Below are 24,384 nucleotides of genomic sequence, written 5' to 3' on the forward strand. Positions count from 1 at the left end.
TAAGATTCAAAATGCTATGCTTTAAAGGCATATTTATTTGATGATTAATACACTTCTTAATTTAATACTACTGTAACAGGGTAGGAGAAATTATGACAAATCATGCAGACCAGAATTCGAACCCAGGCCCGGGCCTGAATCCTTAGTCAGGTGCTGTATTAGCTTGGAGCCTGCGCATCTAGCACAGGGAATCAAAACTGTCTAACACTCTATTAGGTCTGATCATCCTCCCACTTTTCCTCACCAGAATACACACTTCATATGCAGTGACCATAATATTTATCCTTGGGAATTCATCCCATAATAGTTCATGGCAGATATTAAACATTCATCCAATCATTGGTGGGTTCATTTCAGGTCACAATAACTTGTTTGGTTAAAGTTTACTTAGCATATAGTCTACGTGTACCTGGTGTACAGAGAAAAAAAAACACGAAGAAAATCGAGTTTGGGACGTCAGGTAAAGGGGAAATCCTGCAAATGATAATCTTACGGAAATTCTAAAAGGGAAAATCATAATGCATCACTTTGGAAGATGGATAATTTTGCAATGTAGCTGAAAGATGGATCTTCACATAGTGACCCTTGAAATAATTACAATGGAGAGACATCTCGCAGCCTTTATTTATATTCAATGAATGTCGTATGGTTAATTGGTTTAAATGTATAAGAAAGTTTGGGTTAATATTTCACATACTGTTCATGCTGAAATTTGCTAATTTAATACACTTTAACTTTCCAGTTGATAAATTCCATTTTTTTTTTCTTAATCTAAAAATGAGAATAATATAATCAGTGTATAATAATGTTAAATAAATATTCAATGAGTCTTAAGATCTCTGCAAGTCTATTCAATGGTATGAAAAAAAAAAAAGATTGAGCAATTAGATTAAATATTGAATGACGTACTACACATTATTTCAATACAGCTAGTTTACATACACTCAATTGTCAATCTTTCAAGAAATCAGATACCGTATTTAAAGTTGTGACTCTTAAAGCTTTTTAGTTCAATATTTATTGGCCAGGAGGTTTATTACCCCCCCCCCCCCACACACACACACACACCCTGACCCCCAACTACATAATTTACTAAATTTGAACACTTTGATAGTTTACTAATGCATGGCCATTGTAAAAAAGTCTTTGATAGTTTAATAAATTAAGGATAATTTATTTTCGATTAATTCAGTGTAACTTTTGAAAATAATGACCAAATCTTAACAACAGACCTGATAAGGAAAATTAATGCTACCTTTTCATTGTGCAATGACCTACCAATGAATTTCCTTATCTCACACCTCTATAGCTATTATTATACTTAATTGCATACAAAACAACAAGTTGCCCTTTTAAATTTCCTTATAAAATAGTAAAAACTAAAAGTGGTAAAGTAGTAAAACTAGTTTTTACTTACTAGTCTCTTTAAGAAATAAAGTTAGAATAGTTTTGAAGCACTAAATACTATATTGTAAAACAAACTGCAAACATCTATACATCACTTTAAACTTAGAACTACATATAATTTAACAATATAACAAATAGTACTGTATATTATAGAATGAAACTTGAAATGAAATCAACCTTTTCTGAGAAATAGCAGATTTTTCAAAATGGCCACATTCCAATAAAATCATGTTACAACTATTCACGGTATATCTGTAATATAGAGTGCATATCTACATGGACATTGGTAATATTTTTAACATATCATTTGATTCTAGCTTATAGTAGTTTTAGAGTTTGATCTATCTATACAAAATCTAGGAAGTTAAACTTACTAATTAGGAAATAGTAGTTGAAGCATATATGAATCTAGCTTTTAAAAAAAAGCTATTGAATTTGAAGAATTTGATTTAGATTTTGTGGAATATTTCAACAAAACAAATAATCTACTTTGTTTCTTAGTCATGAATTCTTGGTATTAAGAGAACATGCATGTAGCAGTTAAGGAAGACAAGTCTCTTAAAATTAACTTATAAATACATTACACATGAGTATTCTGCACTCATCTCACTAACGGTTAGACAATGAAGTTTAAATGTCCTTATGCCTTGTACACTAAAGGTTATTGGGTAAACGTGACAACATATCGTGGTATCACAGAATGCGGACACATATTACCTCTTTCCTGCCTCTAACAATTACTGTCTTAACATCATTGCTTCCTTAATTCATCATTTACACCTGTATACGTTTAAGAAATTTTACAGCTATATATATTTCTTAAATTTGATATTGAATAAGAAATCAACTCGATTTGATATTTACCGGTAACCCCCCACCCCCACCCGGCTGAAATATCATGGCTTGTGTAAGGGTTTACCGTAAAATATCATAACATCCGTTTAAAAAATATAGATATACTAATATTACTATTCACTCCAGGCCTATCTACCACAAACACATCACTAAACAGCTACTTTACCTCAAACTAAACACGCCGAAACGGCATCCTGAAAGTCACCCACGTGGTAAAACGATGAAGAAAAACAAATCGATGCGCTTGACACAAAGACCGCTAACTCTAAATTACACCAAAATCCCTAATCCTGATTAATACACGCAGGTTATGTCTTCAAAAACAATAGGCTACTGGTAAACAGTTTGAACAGATCGTTATTATTGGTGTAATGAACTCGCTCGCCTTTCTGTGTGTGATCCCGATTTCAGACACCTACACAATGTGTAGCTATCCACGTGATTCAGCGGTGGAACAGTGGTCGCGCTCTCCTCTATCTCAATGAACGGATCGAAAATGAGAACTTCTTTAAATACTGTTACACACACAAAATTCCACTATTTATATTTCCTTTTTTATCTCATGGAAATGAATGAAACTTGTTTGAACCAATCCTATTTTGCGTAAAAGGAATATCTTACCCCGATTGCTTGAAATTATCGTTACTCGGGAAAAACTCACCGATAGGCCATGCCCCGCAAGCATGACACTGGGCGTGCAGATGTTTGTTCAGCCCTTTTTTATCAGTTTGATTCTAAAATGTTGCTAATGAACATTTAAGTACTAGTTTATACAGAAGAGCAGTAAAGGTTATAACCCCCCTCCCCTACACACGCGCGCGCTCAGTGTCCATCCTGTCATTTCGGTAAATCGATGTACCGTCCGTACACAATTAATTTGTAAAGTGAATTTTTCTTATAAGAAAAAAGAGACTTCCATGACTGTTATAAACTTTTATTTACAAGAATTTTTCCAGGAAGAACATCATCTAAAATTTATCCCTTTTCCTCCTGAAGTACGTTTATCTTATCCATTTCCTTTTTTTTTTTTTTGGTCATTCAGTTTTCAGAGCAACGGAAGTACTTCGGTTAATGAGTATAAACCATTCCATATTGATAATCCATTAAATTGACTCGTTTTATAAATCGTTTTAAAGCTCCATTCAATGTAGAGTAGATTTTGTTACACACTGGAGCGTCTTTATTACCAGCCAGGTGATCAGCCATCAAATAAATAACTCCTTGTTATAAACCACAAACAAATAATTTACTAATAAAATGTCAAATCATTACTAGGATACTGAAATAAACATGTAACAAATGATGTTTGTAAAGCAATGTGAATTTTTATATTTAGTTCAGTTTTATAATCAACTTTATAAAGCCAGCCCCTATTTCCTGGTGTTTAATTAACAGACTCTCCGGCAGCATTCCCCCATTCTCCGGCAGTATTCCCCCATTTTCATCAAATTTTTGCAAACGCTCAAATTTTATATCTCAATTCTCACCACATAAAAAGTTGATTTATCATAAATATCTGGGGCATCTAGAGGTATCAATTTCGAGAAAAGTGCACAATAAAACATAGGTATGGAGGTGTCGCATATAGCTTCTTTGTTATCATATTATAACAAAAATGTTCTACTCTTGGAAATTAAATATTTATTTTATTTATCATTTAGAAATCTCTCTTCTTAGGTCACCTGAGTAAACTCAGGCGACCTATTGCTATCCGTTTTCGTCCGTCGTCGTGCGTCGTCCGTTAACAATTTCTTCTTAAAAACTACAAGGCTAATTGTTACATGTACCATTTTTGGTGTGAGGCATCTCTATGGTAAGAGGAATCTAAATTGTAAAATTCGGGGCTCTACCACCACCGGGGCACCACAAGTGGAGCCAAATATGCAAAAAAAGGCCAAATTTTCAAAAATCTTCTTCTCTACTCCCATACTCGTGAAGAAAAAACTGGTTCCATGGTTATGATGTCCATGAAGCCCTCTACCTAAATTGTGAAATTCATGGCCCCTGGGTCAGGTGTTCAGGCTCTAGGGTGGGGCCAATATGGTCATATAGTAAAAATGTATTGAATCTTAGAAAATCTTCTTCTCTACTCCCATATATATTTGTTAAAAACTAAATGCATGATTATGATGTCCATGAAGCCCTCTACCAAAATTGTGAAATTCATGGCCCCTGTGTCACGGGATCAGGCTCTAGGGTGCATGGGGCCAATATGGCCATATAGTAAAAATTGTATTAAATATTAAAAAATCTTATTCTCTACTCCCATATATATTTGCTAAAAACTAAATGCATGATTATGATGTCCATGAAGCCCTCTACCTAAATTGTGAAATTCATGGCCCCTGGGTCAGGAGTTCAGGACATGGGGGGGGGGGGCAATATGGCAAAATAGTGTTAATGCATATAATGTTTTAAAATGTTCTTAAATTCTCTTTTTCTCGCTCATCTGTATGAAAAACTGACTTCATAATTATGTTTACCAGGAAGTCCTCTACTAAAATTTTAAATTTCATGTCCCCTGGAGCATGGGTTTTGACTCTAGGGCAGGACAAAAATGGATGTATAAGTGTTAATGCATATAATGTTTAACAATAATCTTCTTTACTCGCACACACCTGAAATGAAAACTGAATTCATGATTTTGTAGACCAGATCTTTAAGTTTTTCGCCAAAATTATAGGTTTCATAGTTCTTTTTGAAAGATTTCAGGCAGGGAGGTGGTCGTCATTACAAATTTCTACTCCAGAATGAAACCCAATTTAATGAATTTATGAGACTCCTCGACAAGTTTGTGTATGGGTTATATGCTACTCAGGTGACTCAGGTGACTCTTGTTTGAATTGGACGTCATACTTATGTGTGCAATCATTACAATAAGCATGTGTGTTTTTATATATATATATATATATATATATATATATATATATATATATATATATATATATATATATATATATATATATATATATATATATATATATATATATATATATATTTGTGGCTGTCTTAAGATCATTCCAAACAAGTTCTATATAAAACTGACAAATAATAAGTAAAAAAATATGTTAAACATGGCATTAGTTTTGATGTTTTTTATTCCTTTTCAGGCAATCTCAATAACTACAGTTACATAAGATTGTAGGCAATGTTACCCATTACCACATAATCTGTCCAAGTCCACATAGAGACCTCTTATAGTTCTAATACACAAAATCGTAATATTCATCATGTTTATAAACTCAAAAATAGACCTGCATGTTTTTACTTTCATGGTTTTTCTGTAACTCAAGAGAAAAATCCAACTGATGATGAAAACGTCAAGCTCTCAATACCACATATACAGATATGGCAACTGATGAAAATTTGCAGAGTATTGTGTAAAAACATGATGAACAAGTGAATTCATCTCTAATAATGTTCATACACATAATAAAAAATCATCATAAGTTCTTAACCCGAATAACTCACATAAGGATATAAAAGAATCCATAAGGGCTTCAAAAGAAGAACACACTATTATTCTCAGCACAATATAAAATCATGATAAAAGTTTTGCACTTCACTAAATCTCATTAAAACTCAACGGAAAAATATCACACCTGAATAATAAACAAAGTATTAAATTCTAATCAATTTATTAAACTAAATTAACATAGAATTTAATTGTTATACTAAAGAGAAACCTGATGCAAAAGTCTGGATCTGCACAGCAGACCTCATTCTCAATTTCTTAATGAGATTTTTATAATGAGGTTTTTATTATTTTAATGAGAAGAGAAAAGAATTCAAATCAATTCAAATGTACATGTACTTAACAAAAACAAGTCACACAGTCAGTACACTAAATAATAATAAATGTTCAGATAAAGTTTACAATTAACCATTTGTTAGACCCCTAATTCATTAGGACCCAAACAATCTGTTAGGTTTGTGTGTGTACTAACCAAAGTTTTATTATATGGAAAAGGGAAATAACTTCAGGAATAAAAGCTTGTTTTCAATCGAGATGAAATGTGACAAAAGATCTTTACCAAATATTTGCAAGAACCAAGGGTAACTCAAACATATCTACACACACTGTATCATATATGATTAAAATCCCCCCAAAAATTTGATGCCAATGAAGAAGTCTGAAACAAGCTTAAGTAAATTGAGTGGTAAGGTACCTATTTGGTTGCCTGAGTAATCAATCATTTCAAAATTTAGCAAATGAAAGTCTTAATTAGTCAAATAATGGTGTCTGAAATGAAAAAATAAATATGGAATTTAAATAGCAGTAATAATGCAAAAACCAATATAAAGCACTGAATTGATTGGTTGATGGAGAACAATGTACATGTATTAAAGTAATTGATTGGTCAGAAGTAAACCATTAACAGTATATCACAGTGACAGTCATCACCACAATAGTCAGTTAGTCTTAATTACCTGTACAGAGAATGAATGCGGGTATAAGCAAGACCTTAACAAAACAAAGACATGTAGAGCAAAGTTTGATTTCATACATGTATAAACATAACTATGAACACAGCATAATACAATCGAACAAATTTAACCTCTACCTGAAACACAGGTACATATTTTTTCTTTGTTGTACATATTTTAATATCTATGACATGTAAAGCTGACATACCATTATAAATTTGATTTTCAGTCCCATTTCTAAAACTATTCTAAGTCAACACTTTATAGTTTTTGTGTTATTGTAGCACTATATTCTTCAAGAATAGCATTTAAAAACATATCAGTATTCAGTAAGTAACATGCTATGAACCTTCTCTTCTGAAGCAATAACATTCATGTTTATTTTATCTAATTAAAAAAAACACAATATTGCAATAATATGGATAAACACAATATTGAAATTATGTTATAAATGCACTGCTTAAATAAAATATTAACAGACACCAAATATCAACAATATAAAATAAAATCACCAACTGGATAGAACTTTTGAGTTTGTACTGCATATGTTTTATTATGGAAAAGAAAAAAATAATTGACTCCAAAAGTGGATTTAATTTAGGACAAAGTGGGGTTTGGGGCATTAGAGCTGGTGAGAAGCGTCATTAAAAGGGTTTAAAATAGTTATCAACAAAATCACAAGGAAAGGAAAATAACAATGAAACGAATGCATTGTTCTTCCAAAAGACTAATCATATGACAACAAGAATATCCAATCATTTGATGTACATACAACCAACAGATATCATGAAAACATTATATATGGCATGTACATATGTACCAAAAAAAAAACATTTTCAGACACAGAACAAATGCAAATATCATCTTATACAATATTGCATTCAAGTTATAGAAATTAACACAGTCTTAAACTAACAAACAAACAAACAATTGAAAATGAAGTACTTAATAAAATTGCAAATGCATGAAACAAACATAATACAAAAACCAAGTGTATAAAAAATATTTATTCAAAGGATTTCAGAAAACATTCGGTTGTTGGTTAGCTACAGTAAAAATTAAAAAAAAATTAAAAAGAAAAAAAAAAAGAACTAAAATAATTCTGCACTGGTGTGAATGGATAAAGCTTCTGTAGATGAGACAATAATGCTAAAAAGTTAACATGTAGTCATGTTGAATCGAAAAATCATTGAACAGTAAAAAAAAAATGAATTCATATCCGTTTGATCATCTAATGGTAAGTAACTTTTGTGATGAACTGTATCCCAAATACTTTTCCCATGTATTTGACAGAATCTCAGCTGCTGCCTTATCAAAGAAAACAATATATAGGTTGGGCATTGTAATTATTAGTTCTTTTATATAATTTTATGCATGTACACACGTTTAATTAATTACTTTTAAAAATTAGAGTAATAGATGAATATGCCAAATTAAATAAAAAATGGATCATAATCAATTTTCAGTCCTCTAATGCATAGTAATCTTTTAAAACACTCCCATTTAAGAGTAAAAATTTCTTATCAATACAATATGAGGATACAAAATATCCTTCTTTTTTTTTTCATGTCAATTGAGAGCAAAATTTCTTTTTTTTTTGTAAACAATGGAGTTGGTTAAGATGTAAAGCTACAGATAAAAGCAAACATTAACATAAAGCTGAGCTACATGTATGAACGAAAAGTAACAAACTGATTTCAATCAAATATAATCCAAAAAAACAAACACCAATATGAAAAATTTTGACATTTTTCATGAACCATGTAAAAAATGCAACATAACAAGATTCATGTTTAAAATAAAACAGCGTACACTGTACTTAATCATAAATAGTACTCCTAAAAATAAAAGATATCACAATGATTTGGGGGTTGGGCATCCTCTGCTGGGGGTAGCAGGGGGCAGTCATATCTTGTTGTCCCGCTCCTCATTGTCACTGTGGTCACGACTCGGGGGGTCTACAACTATTTCTATTTCAGGTTTTTTGTCAGATAGCAGGTGCTCCTTTTCCTCCTCATCAATGTAGAAAGACACGGCTTGACCTGAGGATTTGCTCTTATGTTTCTTATTGTGTTGTCTACAAGAAGATAATAATGAAATTTTTGTTTGGAATTCAAATTCTACATTCACATACTTCTATCATTCAAAGAGAAACCTAAATCTTTGTTATCAATTATTTCTCATTTTTAACTGCAGTTTTTACTTATTAAAACTCTTGCTGTTATAGTAAAAAATACAGAGTCTGACATATAAACTCACTTGATACTGCTGCTATTACTGTTAAGAGAGGGAGAGGACTCATTGGCAATCAAGTGTTTCCAGACACTGGTTTTGGTCATCTCATCAGATATACATATATCGCTGTCAGTGCCATTTATCCCCACTTTTACAACATTCATGTTAAATGAAGTGTCGGAGGTTCCATTCTGCATTGCTAGTTCTTCTTCTTTTTCTTTTTCCTAAATATAAAATTTAGTCAAATTTAGGGTAATGTACTCGGTAATTGAAGGAAGATTAACATACATAAAAATTTATAAGTCAGAGAATTTTTTCAATTGGTGCCTTGTGTGCATAAATGCATGAAGAGAATAAATGAATGAATATTTTCAATTAGCATATACTGGGTACATGTATAATGATTCATAAGAGTTTATTTTAGAGAATTTTTTACCTTCTCCTTTTCTTTATCCTCTTTGGCTCTGTTGTGAATTTCTGGCATGACATCATCCAACCATCGTAATTCCTCTTGGGTAAAAACCCAATCTAATCCCTTCCTTATAAAACACATAGCTAGCACCTGCAAAAAAGTATCAAATGTTATCAAATAATTACCAAACTTAAAGAAAGAAAAGACGTTTTAACATTTCCTTTTCATTTTGAATGGCAATATTCTCCTTCTGAAAACAGTATTACTGGTAAATACTGATTGCTAAAAATACAGAAAGACTACTGCTTAAAAATTATAGTAAGTTTTATCTATTCATAATCATTGTAAATTTTAATTTATCTTCTACAAAGGAAACATATTTAACATTTTCATATAGGACTATCATTATCCTACAGTTCTTATACTGTCTTTTGCCTAAATAACCAGTATCCATTCAAGTGATGTTATTTTAAAGAAATTTTAAAACCACCTTACCATTATAGGAAAAGCTATGGAAGTCTCTTTAATGCTCTTGATGATCCACAACAGAATTAAACAAAAGACTTGTATGGCGGTAAACAGATGCACTCTGGTGGTGCGGACATGTCGCAGGTACATGTAGTCTGGCTGGTACTTCTGGGGCATGAACCAGATTAGGATCCGGTTGACGACCTGCATTCCACGCAGTGAGGACACACCCATATACAAGAATACCCCATACAGCACTGGCAAAGGGATATGCTGGAGAAGAAAAACAGTAATAAGGTAATTATTTTCTCAAATACAAGGAAATCTTAGTTTCTTTAAGGTGCTTGGTCCGATTTTAAATCAAATTTTATGCACGCTTTTAAACGATTGTTATGCTTAGTATATGTATAATAATAGACATTGCTGTAGTTTTTCTAGTCAATTAAGCCAAATTTCAATGAAGAAAAATATGTACAAAATTTGCTAACAAACAAACGACATAAAAGGGTACCGCATTATTTTGCCTCATTTTAAATTTCGCCCCTGACGACGAGACGTGTATGGTTGTATTACGACTTTGACATCGCATATAAATAAAGGTAGAAATAATCAGACAAATGACAAATAAACATGTGTACGTTTTGTTCGCTATTATTTCTGATGTATAGCATGCAGGTTGAATAACCCCAATCATTTGGGGGACGAAACCAAACGGTTTCCTTTTTTAAAAATTGCCTTGATGCACTTTGGTTTGTTTTTTCGTTTGCCCAAAAAGAACTCATTTTATTTACTTTGAATATTTCTAACTTTGAAAGGAGACTGATTCTGGTCGTGTAAATAGGAGAAAGTCCATAACTTTCTAAGATAAATGGTTTGTATGGAAAAAATTTTGATACTGTAATAACAAAAAATTTCGGACCAAGCAGCTTTAATCTTTAAAAGACGTTCAAAGGGCATGGATAAAGTTCTGTAATGGGCTGACCCTTACCTTCAGAATGCCTGTCAGTAAGATGGACACACCTATCATCAGGTTTATCATCAGTCCAGTAACACGCTGCTCTCTGTGGAAAGATAAGGAACAATCAACCAAGATATAACTATCACCACATGTCATGAGCATTTATCCATCATCTAGTACTTCAAGAATAATACAAATATTCCAATGGCACACCCTATATTAGCACAAAGGCAGATATTGGTCAAAGGCTGATACAGGGTATGATTTGGAGTTTAAATAAGTACCTGAGCTGTTATATATTCATTACATGCCCATATTTGGTAATAACATATTAAATCTTTCTATTTGAACATGCACTATTTTAGAATCACTGTTTAGTTCACCATCTTGAACATAACTTTCACAGAAAAACCTGTATCTATCAAAAAGTTGTGTTAATCACCAGTTTATCAAAATGTGAGTTTCATTTAATTAAAAAAAATTGATGCCAAGTATATTGATGTATCACCTGACTCCTAGGAACTTTGGGGTCTCCCCAGGGGCAGCACACTTGGACTCCTTCTTAAGACTCATCACGTGGGTGATGGACAGCACGGTGGCCGCCACAAAGAATGGCAGACCCAGGATGGAGCATATGATGATCAGGCACGCCACAATGAAAAGGTCCAAGTGGTAGCCCTTACCTTTCTGTGTAAAACAAAACAAAGCAAAAGATCAGCCAAATTCTTACAAAATTTAATTTCAATAATACATAGATGACTTTAACTTTGTAAATTAGGAATAAAACATTTATGAATTTTGAATGCGAGTATATTCTCACTTTTTAAGTTTAAAGGGGCATGGCCACGATTTTGGTCAAAAATTATTTTTTCGATTTTAATGTTTACAATGCTTCAGTAAGGCATTTTTACTAGGCAACCAAAACTTGAGTGTCATTTGATGAGTCATAAGCGAGTTACAGAGCTTAGCTTACGGTTCTTCGCTATGTAAACAAAGCGTTTTACATTTTGAATGTTGAAGTGAAATTTACAAATTTAGACCTAAAATAAATGTGTTAATTGTTAGGAACTGTTTATTTATGTTTAAAATGAATAATAAAATAGACAATTAAACCAGCTTTTAAAAGATTTTTTACTGGTATATTGAACCTATGTAAACAAACATAGGTAATCATAGATTACTAAGCTCACCGAGACGGAGCATCACCCTTATGAGACATCACCTTCATAAGACCACCTTTATCATTTTATATGAAAATCATACTTTATGATCTTGGATATTCATGGATTCTGTTTTGACAAAATATCGTATATCATCTGATAAATTTTTTTATGATAATCATATGTTCATATGTTAATCAATACAATGATATAAAATTAAATATTGCATCATGTCATATTTCTAATATAATATATATCATATAATAAATAAAATACCGTAATAAACAATAATGAGATTTGATATTGTAACGTATGATATGACATTGTATTGTGTTATACCTTATTGTATTTGATCACATAATACAATATCATAAAATATAATACAATATAGTATCATATTACAATATCATATTACATAATACATCATAACACTGAAACATGATATTATATTGTATAATATAGAATGATATTGTATTGAATGACACTGAAACATATTTGATACATTATATGATATTATATCATATAATACAATATAATTTGATTCCAACATTGTATCTTATCAAATGATACAATATTATGTGATATGGTAAAATATTATAAAATACATTATTATATTATACATATTGCATCATATGACACAATAAAATATATTACAATATCATATAATACAATTTCATGTGATATGATAATATATCATATAAACCAATATCATATCATACAATATCGTATGATACAATATTATATAATATTACAATATCATATAATACAATTTCATGTGATTTAATTCTATATTACTGAAACCAATATCATATTATACAATATTGTATGATACAATATTATAGAATATACAATATTGTATCATAGGATACAATATAATATTTTGCAATATCTTATGTAATTGTATCATGTGATAAAATTATAAATTAAAAATACAATATAATATTATACAATATTGTATCATAATATACAATACTATACATAACAATATCATGATACATAATCATATCATAAAATATCAAAAAAATTGATACAATATCATATCGTATCGTATAACTTTTTATAATATAACATATGATATCATATTGTATCATATCAAACAATATTGTTTCATATCATACAATACTTTATCATAGGAATCATGTTATATCATTTATCAACAAACACATCTATCTATCGAGCTGGTTTGAGTGAGGTAGGAGATTTCTTTAGCATCCTTGATAATGGAGTTCAGGCTCTGCTTCTGAAGCAACCTCTGCATTTAATTTATAATAAAGTTAAATCAACTATGCAAGCTATCATCTATAAAACTTGTGACCTGTTCCAAAAAACTAAACCTCATCCAGCATCCGAAACCTATGGCTCAGATTCAGCATTCAAGCCCATCAGGTGCATTTGTATCATAAGACGCATCATCCATGCAATTTTGGTGAAGTTTGGACCAGTAATAACTAAGATATCATCATCAGAGGGCACTAGCAATTAAAACCTTAACTTCCTCCAGCATCCGCAACCTATGGCTCAGATTCAGCATCCATGCCTGTCAGGTGCATCTGTATCATAAGACACACCATCCATTCAAGTTTGGTGAAGTTAGGACCAGTAATAACTAAGATTTATTTTTTAGCATCCTTGATAATGGAGATCAAGCTCTGCATCTGAAGCTACCTCTGCGATTCATTCATATTACAGTTAAATCAACTATGCAAGTTTGAAATAGTACTATCATCTATTAAACATGTGACCTGTTCCTAAAAACTTAACTTTATCCAGCATCCGAAACCAGACTATGCATTCAAGACTGTCAAGTGCATCAGTATCATAAGACACACCATCCATGGAAGTCTGGTGAAGTAAGGACAAGTAATAACTAAGATATCATCATCAGAGGGCACCTGTTTCAAAAACTTTATCTAACCAGCTCTTAAAACCTTAACCTCCTCCAGCATCCGAAACCTATTGCTCAGATTCAGCATTCAAGCTTGTCAGGTGCATCAGTATCATAAGAAGCACCATCCATACAAGTTTGGTGAAGTTAGGACCAGTAGTAACTAAGATATAATCATCAGAGGGCACCTGCAACAAAAACTTAACCAGCTCTAAAAACCTTAACCTCTTCCAGCATCCGAAACCTATTGCTCAGATTCAGCATTCAAGCTTGTCAGGTGCATCAGTATCATAAGACACATCATCCATACAAGTTTGGTGAAGTTAGGACCAGTAGTAACTAAGATTAATCATCAGAGGGCACCTGCAACAAAAACTTTAACCAGCTCTAAAAACCTTAACCTCTTCCAGCATCCGAAACCTATTGCTCAGATTCAGCATTCAAGCTTGTCAGGTGCATCAGTATCATAAGACGCATCATCCATACAAGTTTGGTGAAGTTAGGACTAGTAGTAACTTAGATATTGCTATCAATGGGTACCCGCAACAAAAACTTTAACCTGCTCCAAAAACCTTAACCTCCTCCAGCATCCGAAACCTATAGCTCAGATTCAGCACTCAAGCCTGTCTGGTGCATCAGTATCATAAGGCACACCATCCATGCAAGTTTGGTGAAGTACAGACCAGCAGTAACTAAGATACTGCTATCAAAGGGCACCTGCAACAAAAACTTTAACCTGGTCCAACAACCTTAACCTCCTCCAGCATCTGAAATTTAGGACCCAGATTCAGCATCCAAGTCTTTCAAGTCCATAGGTAGGTCCAGATGCATCATCCATGCAAGTTTGGTGAAGATAGGACAAGTAATAGCTTAGATACAGGACCTGCAACAAAAACTTTAACCAGGTCCGGACGCCGACGCCGACGCCACCGCCGACGCCGACGCCGAGGGTATAGCATAAGCTCTCCTTGACTTCCTCTCGGTGAGCTAAAAACAGGGCACGAGCCTTGTTTACATGACGAAGAATTGTAGGCCCTGTATCTTGCTTAAATCTCAACGACTGGCACCCAAATTTCATTTGATCATTAGAAATGCATTCCTAAAGCATTGCAAATAATAAAAACAGAAAAATAAAATTTGACCCAAATCGTGACCATGCCCCTTTAAGTCAACAGTGATATTGGTACCTCTACTTGTATATATGTTATCAGTATTGATAAGTTAAAATAGAATTATGTCAGGTATATAGCTGGGATGTAGTATACCTTTAGTTTGTTTTCTTTCCTATTAACAATAACAGCTGTGATTTGCTGATCCATGAAGATTAATATGGTGGCCAGCAAGGCTGGAATAACTGCAGCTATAGGTAGCCACCATGGATTCTTGTCTATAGGATTCACAACCCAGGTCCTCTTATCACTAGTAGGCTGCAAAGATAAAAAAAAATTGTGATACATGTATTCTAGAAAAATAGTTTGGTTGCATAATTCTCTTCTAAAATTGTGATATTCTGAGTTCACTTGCTCACTACATAATTCCATGTTAGAAAATTTTAGATTTCTTGTATAGATTTCTACCTACCCGGAATTCTTCAGGTACATTTAGCTTTGGAGTAGGAATACCCAGCAAGAAGTCTGTTAAAACCATTATCAATATCGCAAGCATCACAGCAAAGTCATTCACTATTGCACGGATCTGAAATATGAATCAATTTTTAGCCTTGAAAAATTTCTCATGCAGAAAAAATGTACAGCCGTTGAATCGCCTTATTTGACAGTAAACACAAAACAAGGTCAACGTTTTGTACGACAAACAAGAATACTGACACTTGCATAAACTCTATTTATTCAATAAATCTGGAAAACTACAACTCACTTGTGTAGGGAAAAATTTGCTTGTACGCATGCCCTTCAAAGTCATAGAAATTGTGAAAGTTCCTAAGAATAGAATCACAGACAAGAAAAAGACCTCTGGCTCTGTATCATCATGACAATCGTATATCTTGTCCCAGTGTCCTCCAGAGAGTACACAATCCTCCAGGGTCTTATTGGCCCAGAAGGCCGTCATGTTAATCCCCGGGGTAGTGCTCTCAATCACATTGACCATTGTTGTAGGAAGTGTGGTACTACTGATTGCAGCAGTGGTGACATTGGTGGTGTTGGTGGCGGCACTCTCATTGACCAGTGGTGGCCGACAGATTCCCTGACACCAGCCTGGACGGGTTTCAATGGAAAAGTGAATGGGATGGGTCAACGTTACATTGGCCAGCTTAGCAAAAGCCTCCTTGATAAAGATTAAGGAGATCAGTAGTGCGAAGCTTTCTTCTGTGAAGCGAGTGATGTACTGGACCCATGCAGACAGGTCTAAGATCACCATGATAATCAACAGAAGACCAGTCCACAAGCCGATCCACAGGCGGAACTCCAAGTAGTCCCATCCATTGTCACTGGAAGATACAACACATTCAAACTGTTGACAGATATTTATCATATTTTTGTTTAGTTGAGTAGAAAAATTAACCATAGCAGTTACCTCTGCCTCCAAAATATTGGTAATAAGAGCTTATGGAGGTCCTCCACAAATCAACTATGTATTTACCCAATTACGGTAATAAAGTTATGCAATTGTCTGTTGTGTAATTGTCTGACATTATGATACATGACCAAATATATAAAGTTTCTCACTGGCAGAAGTGGTACAGAATGGTCTCAAACACCAGTACTGGTCCAGTGCTGCCCAATATGGTGAGGGGCTGTCCCGAAAACAGGGCATAGCATATACCACATATAGAGGCTGCCAAGATACTCTCAAACACCGCCTGTCAACAGAGGAACATAACCGGTCAGTTTTTAGTCGGCACACTCGTTACAATATCAAGTACACATACAAAATCATAATACTTAACATACTTTTATTGGTGTATACACAAGTTAATCAGACATGTATTAAGATTTAAAATTTGAGTAAGTATTAAACTAATCAAATAATAAAAAAGTCAATGGAAATCAACTTGATGACATTTTATGTTACATAAAAGAAACTAGCAGTCTATAATTTTTGGCAAAAATAATGTAATTAAAACCATTTGCTCTCAAAACAGTACTCTGGTATGTGTTATTAATCAAGTTTAGAATTAAACATGGCATCCAGATTACCTTTACCCAGCATCCTTCCCTGTCTTAAATATTAGTGTTTAATTTCAATTTCCTACAGGGATTTTTACTTGGTTCACCACTACTGGTAACTTGATTAACCCAATTCCCACATCAACAGTTCTAAATGTCTAATTTTTATAAAAACCAACCATATTTGCTATTAAATACCTTGCTCGTAATCATTAAAACCACCTCTATATATACAAATTCATGCACTGGCATAGACCAGTTAATTTAAAATTCAATCGTGATCAAATTTTTTTTTTTAATTTATTTTAATACCAGAAACAAATACAAGTATTTACAACCTAATAAAACCATTTTAACAAGAGCTTGGACTAAGGGTAGTTGTGTCAAATACATATGTAGCAATGTAATGTAGGCCTGTCTGTCTTATAGTTGGCCATTCAGTCATGGGTCTTTGAAATCAACAAGATTTGCTTGGCTTTTGAGCCAAGACTACGCAGTCTTTGCATATTTCACTTGAAACCAGCTAAATTTTTAACTAATTGTTTTGATGCAAGAAATAGTTACCTACCGAAAGTCCAAGATCATGTTAAAATGGTTCTAGCTTCATAGAATAAGGAAAAAGAGCAAAATATTGTGCACAATAGGAATTGAAATTAAATGATGTGAATTTTCCCCATTATCATCTTCCTAAAATAATTGAATTCTGTCAATAACCTTGAACCAGCATGTTTTTTTTTTTTATTTCTGTCTAAATTTGCAAACTTAAGTTATGCAATTTCAAAAAGTGCACTGCTATTTTACATACCAGTATCTGTTTCCAAAAAATTTTTTTTAAAGGTCAGCGTTTTCAGATTTCAACTACTAAGATCCAGTTACATATAACTGTAATAATACATATATATATACATGTATAAAGATTACAATGTTAAGTGCAGATAACCCTGACACTAGCATGCAGTGATTTCTGAGTCTACTTCATCATATTGTCATCTTGTGTATCTATCTACCACCATCTTACCAAATGAAAAACTACACAGCTGTGAGATGTCAAATCAAATCATTGAATCAGTAAATAAGTAAAGCAAAATAAGAGGCCCACAAGCCACAATGCTCACATACATTCCTCTCTTCAGTTTCTATACATTGTTTACTACTGAGCTTAAGGGCTACATGTAGTTTCTTAAATCAGCAGAAAATTACTTGATTATGATAGATAGCCTGATGGATAAGAAATATAAAAGTCGAATAGAAAATGTGAACAAATGACCTGGGCGGATTCAAATTCATGATATACGGTTCACGAGCCCGATACTTTAAACTTTGAGCTACATGATATTCAACCAAATTGATTGAAACAAAAAATTCAACATAACAACACAACAGTTCATCTTGTAACGTAGTGTCTTAAAAAACATCAGTCTAAGAGTAGTGAGGTACCTTAACCAAGATTTTGTTTTTCAATGTTCTGAAAATCTGGAATATGACCCATAAGCTTTGACAATATAAATAGCACAGGTCTACAGGAAAATTTCAGCGTAAAGTCCCCAGCACAGAAAACTGTGGTATGAATATGACAATAAAGTCTCTTTACCTGCCTCAAAGGCAAAAAAGGTAATCATTTTGATTACCCTAAGGATTTTTGGTTTTCCGAATTATACACAATTGTATGTGGTCCTTTGTAAAAGTTAATGACTTCTTTTACATTCAATATGAAACATAACTATATTGCAATGTACCTTTTCATTGAAAGATTGTGCCTATTGGTTTAGTACAGACAAGTTTTGATCAGAAAACTTACTTGAGCCAGTGGCTCTAGTGAGCTAAAATAAAAGTATAAGGCAATATAAACTGTCCAAATTAAATCAAAATGACATAAAAAGGCAATACACAATTTTGTTCTGACATGCATGGAAATTATGCAATTTATTGTAACATAAATTTGATTATCACAAACATGTAAAAAACATGTATATGCTACCTAATCAGAAAAATTGAAATAAATAAAAATTAAAGATAATCTATTTCTACAGATTGACAGTAGAAATTAATAAATAAATTAATATTTAAAAACACATATAGAGCAGTAAGTTAATGACTACCACCAATATACAGTTAATCTAAATTACAGTCATTAATGATGCAAATTAATCTCTTTTTGTAGATGAAGGGAGCAGCGTACATACCATATTTCCGCCAGTGGCATCATTAAGTAGGCCTCCAAACGTGATGACCGGTGTTAAACAAGCAAAGTAAAGGAAAATAAACGAGGCTAAACACTGAACGTGTAGGGCGTCCTTAAAATCACTGACGTAGAAGGGAGCTTTACGTTTGATATCTTCCAACATCCCTCCAAACAGTCTGAAATTGAATAAAACAATGTTTATGTAAAACAAAAAAACAAATCAAAGAGAAATTCAAATACATATTAATGTTTCGAGGTCACATATTGAAAAGTTGCGATTACAGTATAGGTACTCTGGCATTATCATGACATAAAAAGAGAGAGCAACAAAATGACACACCTGCCGGTTCTAACCAGCGACCCGTCTACATGGTCCGACTCCTCCACTATCTCCTCCTCTCCCCCGTTTTCCTTAGAGGGAGGGGTGTAGTAATTGTTTTTCCTGCTCTCCTTGATCTGTTTTGGGGGTTCTATCCTGATGCTAGGATCCCATTCTCCGGGGGGTAGGACAGTGACCTGATCCAGAAACTCGTCTATTCCCGCCAACAGGTCGTCGCGTTGCCTGGCATGATAAGCTACATCATGAAATACCTAAAAGACATGATAAAACAAATCATTAAAAAGAATATCTCCAGTAGTTTTTATATCACTTCAAAATATTAAATTTTCTAAAACATTGCTTCCCAATATGTCATAGGAAACGACAGACATTATCTTCGATACTGTATACAGGGTTATTTTTGCCCTTCATTATGTGGAAAAGGTTTCCCCTGTCTTGAATTCGCTCAGACAAAGTCATGTTGCAAGAGTAATAATTTGAGATATTGGAATTTGCCCAGTCTTAAATTTGCCTGCTTGCAACAAGGCCAAAAGGGACAAAAATAAAATGGGGGTGAATATTTCCCTGTATACAGAAGTGTCTATAGTCTTTAAAATTATATGATAATTGTTAATGGAGGAAAACTATGTCTTTCTTAAAGATGGCCAAGATTTGAACCTTGGTCAACAATATAAACCATTGTGCTTTAAATAGTACAATAGAAATGAAGCCCTTGATGCGGTACTAAGTTGAATAGCTGATGCATATCTTTGGTCTCAGAATTGTTTATCATAAAAAAACCTAGTTTTATTACAGCCTTCAATAAACTAAATATGACACAAGTTTCTGTTTTCGATCACTATGAAGGGGAATATCTCTGCTAAGGCATGAACTCTCAGAAATCTCACCTCATCAGACATTAGGGTGGCTATGGATCTTCCTATTTCATGGTACTTGCTTTGGTTTCCCATGGGTCCTAGTAATATAAATACAAACTTGGTTGGCACAGGAACTTCGGTTAAATCCCGCAGAATAATGGGATGCAGCAGCCTGACAAATGTGACCACGGGGTGATTCAGAAAGTCAACCTCCCCCACAAGAATGTTAGCTGCTTCTGCCCCAGGCGGAATCTTCTTCATGAAGTGTAGACTCTGCAACATTGAAGATTCATTTATAATTGCAACATTACATGTATATAAAACAGGCACCAGCTATGGCTGGCAGTTAGGGTCCTGTCCAAATTGAATGTTTGTGATGCTCTCAGAAAAAAACAACTTTCATCCTCCCAAGATTTTGCCACCCCTCTTTGACAAGCATACAATAATACATTCATGATGGACAAACCCAATTCAAGACTCGATACATTTATTACAAGTTTCTACTTAGTGCAATGTGCTGTGATTAGTTTCAAAAACATGTTATCATTTTATTTATTTATTCACATATTAGACTTTCAATAATAAACTTTTCCATAGTTAAAAGATAATTATAATGTATTTAAGAGCTGCAGCTATACATCAAGCAGAATTGAACGATCGATCAAAAAAAGATTTCTAAAATTACCACCTTTTCATATTTACATGATCCTTGATTAATATTTTAGAAAATCAAAGAGCAATCAAAGAACATTCATGGATAATTTCCAAAAAAAAAGTTGAAACATAACAGAACAACAAAAACTATATAAGGAAACATAAAATTTTAAAATTGTCAGCTATTTATACAAAGATCAATGATTATTTAGGTAAACTTTTAGAAGAAATTAACTCTGATGCACTAGCATTCTTCAATAAATAGGCAAGAGAATTAAATGACAAAGATAATATTTCAGAGCTATTTAAAAACTCACAGATGAATAAATTTATTTGAATTCACATGATTTTTACTTCCAAAGTGATTGTTTTGTCTGCATCAGATGTGGCTGCATGCAAATATCAAACTGATCAACATATTTGCAGACAATATCAGAGCAACAATACTTAGTACAAATGTACTTGCAAGCCACCTTAAGTTATCTGAAATTTGAAACACCTTAGAAAATTGAGCAAACCAATACATTAGTTTATTTACCACAAGGCGTCACCTGCGACATGACAAAGCCTGCCCTTTGAACATGATTTTCTGAGCAAAGATTGAGGGGTATGTTTTTTAACCTATTCTATTCAACGTACACAATTTGATACCTTTCTGTTTCCATTACCAGTATAGCCTCTTAATTACAGGTCCTCTCCAATGACTTTTAATATTTGTTAATTTTAGCAATAAGGCATGCTTTATAGTAAAATGGTACATCTTATGAAGTAGTAGACCTCATCTAGAGCTAATTGTGTACCAAAGTTTAGTTAATGGGTTAATAATTTGCAGTGATGATTGTCTGATGATTCTGGTCCAGGTCACTATAAGTCATGCATGAGTCTATTCCAGAAGTTGTCTCTCTTGCACAGCATCAAACAAATTAACTTTTAAATAGGTATACTCTAAAATTTTAGTTTTTGGTCTGACAATATATCTGTGACTTTACATTGTAAAAGTGTTCAAAACAACAGAAATTTTAAAATAGGTAAATAAATTTGCATATGAAGACAAACACATCTGAAAAGATCTCATCTACTTATCATATCAAAATGTAGCTACACATTAGCATGCATACATGTAGTAGCCACAACTCCAAAGAATATAGCAGTGGTAGGCCAAAGGGAACACACTCTAAACAGACACTTTTGAGGATGTCTTTAAAAAATTACACATATCTTTTTTTTTAACCTAATCATTAAGGGTAGATTTTTTATATCTTGGTCCATTTATAATAAACATTTCTTTACTGAGTAAGAAAAATAATCCATGTAATACAATTTACTCCAAAAAGATGATAAATATACAATAGTTTTCTGCTGTTTTTCACCATGACAGTTAACCATTATCAAGTGTTCCCGCTGGGCTATCAAGCTTGTTATTCTCTCCAATGTCTGTGTATGGCAGTGGCCATAGCCACCCAATAGCACAGGTTGAGTACATATGTACTAAATCAACTAACAATGATGGTAAAACAACAAGATCATGACTGAAGTATGGCTGTATAGAAAATGCAGGCTCTTACATGGCTGCTCATGTGGCTCATGTCCTGAAAGTTTTACATAATTACTGACTTTTTGCATACATATATCACATATATATAAAAAAAATTGCTCATTTTCATAAGTCGATCATCCAAAATTCTACATTGAATCATTATCTTTGGTTATTTATAAGTTTATTCCCTTATAATGTATATACTGATTTCAAAGAAACTGCATGGCCTCTTTAAATTAAATGTGAATTTAAAAAAAAAATGACAACTGGTATATATACTAAAGTCTTTGAAAATGGTGAAAGAGAAAATATATTTCAAAGATGGTTCATTCTTAGATCAAGGCAAACTATCAGTAAAAATTAATAGGTAAATATGTGAAATAAAAAAAATGGTGTGTCTTTTGAGTTACTCACAGCAAATATGTGAAAGTTGGTAAATATTTATCCTTTCTGCAGATGAGGATCAAATCATATCAATTCATGAAAGGTATATAAGTTGTAAAACAAAAGACTTCATAAATAAAAATGTAGACAAATGTGTTGCATAAAAATTGCACCCATTTGTGTGTTAATTTGAGTGACTGGAGTTAAGTCGGGGACAGGTAGACCATCTTCAGATCACGTACAAATTGGTACAATTCTACTTACCCTCGTTCTCTACATAGTTAGAATGCTGACAATGAATTATTGTATTCAAGAAAATATGTATATACTTGAACTTAAACTATTTATCTCCTTATCTTCAATTAAGTCATCTGAATGCAGGGGATCATGCTTGGAACACATACTTTGAGTTTGTTCTGAACATGTTATTGTTTATAGAGTTAATCGGCTATCTAAATTAAATGTAAAATACGCCACAAGGAAAGTAATTTCTCAGTTAAGGTGCGCATGAACTCAAATATCTAAAATTAATTTTCTGTAAATGTGTAAGCTAGGTCAAAGTACACTGAACAACAAAGTCATCCAAAAATATAGACACTATGAAGAAAGATTCAGACATCCTATTTGTTGTCCAAATCACTTGTAAGCAACAAAATGAGTAAGAAGCAAATTTTAATAATTATTCTTAGTTTTGACTGAGAATAATTATACCATTATCTATGAAAGACCAGATCCTCAAAACCTGTTGAGTTAAATACCTGGTAATTGATACAACTTATTATACGATCTTATTGACCAGATCTTTTTTTTAATTTCCAGCAAAATACAAAAATATTACAAACAGAATTCACTATAGAACTTAAAAGCTCTAAAAGTTTAGACTAGTATATATATCTTTCCACTACTATAGCTTTACACATTAAGCATTGGGTCAAGTTGCAAAAAATATGCAAAGAATCTCATTGAAAATATCATAACATCTGAATGAAATCATAAGTAAAAAGTTCAAATCATGATCTCTATTCCCACAAATAATCCTATTTTAAAGACTATTTTCACACATTAACACTGACCTTATGAGAAGAGTCCCGCGTTAGGAGATCACTACTGCTCTGATTGGACGATAAGCTTCCTGCGTACGTTGTGTGGTGTTCTAGTCGGCTTGGAACACTCCCTTGCTTCTCGGGAATGTGAAAATTCGGAGAACTCTTGGCACTCTTGAACCTGTTCTTCAGGAGCTGTGCTGGGTTATCTGGGTCCTCTGTATGAAGAAGTACAACATGACTGGATTAACAACATGGATACTGAAAGTTCAGTTGGAATTTTTAGAGCTCTCTACACATGCAAATCATCATCACTTAAGAATGCAAATGAACTGTACAATTCATTTTATTCATTTTTTGAAGATTATCTAGTGTGGTTGTATTTCCCTTATGTTATAAACATCATAATTAAATTCATTTATGTGTAAAACCAATTAATATAGGTATTATATAC

At 32.9% G+C, this 24,384-nt stretch overlaps 2 protein-coding genes across 6 annotated transcripts in view; both read right to left on the minus strand.

Annotated features, from left to right (window-relative positions):
- The window catches only part of LOC105329419 (electroneutral sodium bicarbonate exchanger 1), a 31,940-nt gene extending 28,903 nt beyond the window's left edge, over positions 1 to 3,037 (minus strand). For both annotated transcript variants that reach the window (XM_066075530.1, XM_011430666.4), the window contains exon 1: positions 2,429 to 3,037. The gene's annotated coding sequence lies outside the window, so the exon portion shown is untranslated. The remainder of the gene's footprint in view (positions 1 to 2,428) is intronic.
- A 2,305-nt stretch (positions 3,038 to 5,342) lies between these two features.
- LOC105329418 (electroneutral sodium bicarbonate exchanger 1) overlaps positions 5,343 to 24,384 on the minus strand; it is a 35,221-nt gene continuing 16,179 nt past the window's right edge. For 3 of the 4 annotated variants that reach the window (XM_066075531.1, XM_066075533.1, XM_011430663.4), the window contains exons 7-21: positions 23,961 to 24,148; positions 22,532 to 22,555; positions 20,343 to 20,585; positions 19,456 to 19,706; positions 19,117 to 19,291; positions 16,493 to 16,626; positions 15,684 to 16,254; positions 15,390 to 15,503; positions 15,074 to 15,235; positions 11,272 to 11,450; positions 10,794 to 10,866; positions 9,833 to 10,078; positions 9,362 to 9,487; positions 8,950 to 9,149; positions 5,343 to 8,767 (exon numbers count right to left, since the gene is read on the minus strand). In XM_066075531.1, the coding sequence (XP_065931603.1) occupies positions 8,596 to 8,767; positions 8,950 to 9,149; positions 9,362 to 9,487; positions 9,833 to 10,078; positions 10,794 to 10,866; positions 11,272 to 11,450; positions 15,074 to 15,235; positions 15,390 to 15,503; positions 15,684 to 16,254; positions 16,493 to 16,626; positions 19,117 to 19,291; positions 19,456 to 19,706; positions 20,343 to 20,585; positions 22,532 to 22,555; positions 23,961 to 24,148 (2,858 nt within the window). In that variant the 3' untranslated portion in view covers positions 5,343 to 8,595. The remainder of the gene's footprint in view (positions 8,768 to 8,949; positions 9,150 to 9,361; positions 9,488 to 9,832; positions 10,079 to 10,793; positions 10,867 to 11,271; positions 11,451 to 15,073; positions 15,236 to 15,389; positions 15,504 to 15,683; positions 16,255 to 16,492; positions 16,627 to 19,116; positions 19,292 to 19,455; positions 19,707 to 20,342; positions 20,586 to 22,531; positions 22,556 to 23,960; positions 24,149 to 24,384) is intronic. The other variant, XM_066075534.1, reaches the window with a different exon arrangement.

This window comes from Magallana gigas, chromosome 2, assembly GCF_963853765.1.
Source record: "Magallana gigas chromosome 2, xbMagGiga1.1, whole genome shotgun sequence".
Lineage (NCBI taxonomy): Eukaryota > Metazoa > Mollusca > Bivalvia > Ostreida > Ostreidae > Magallana > Magallana gigas.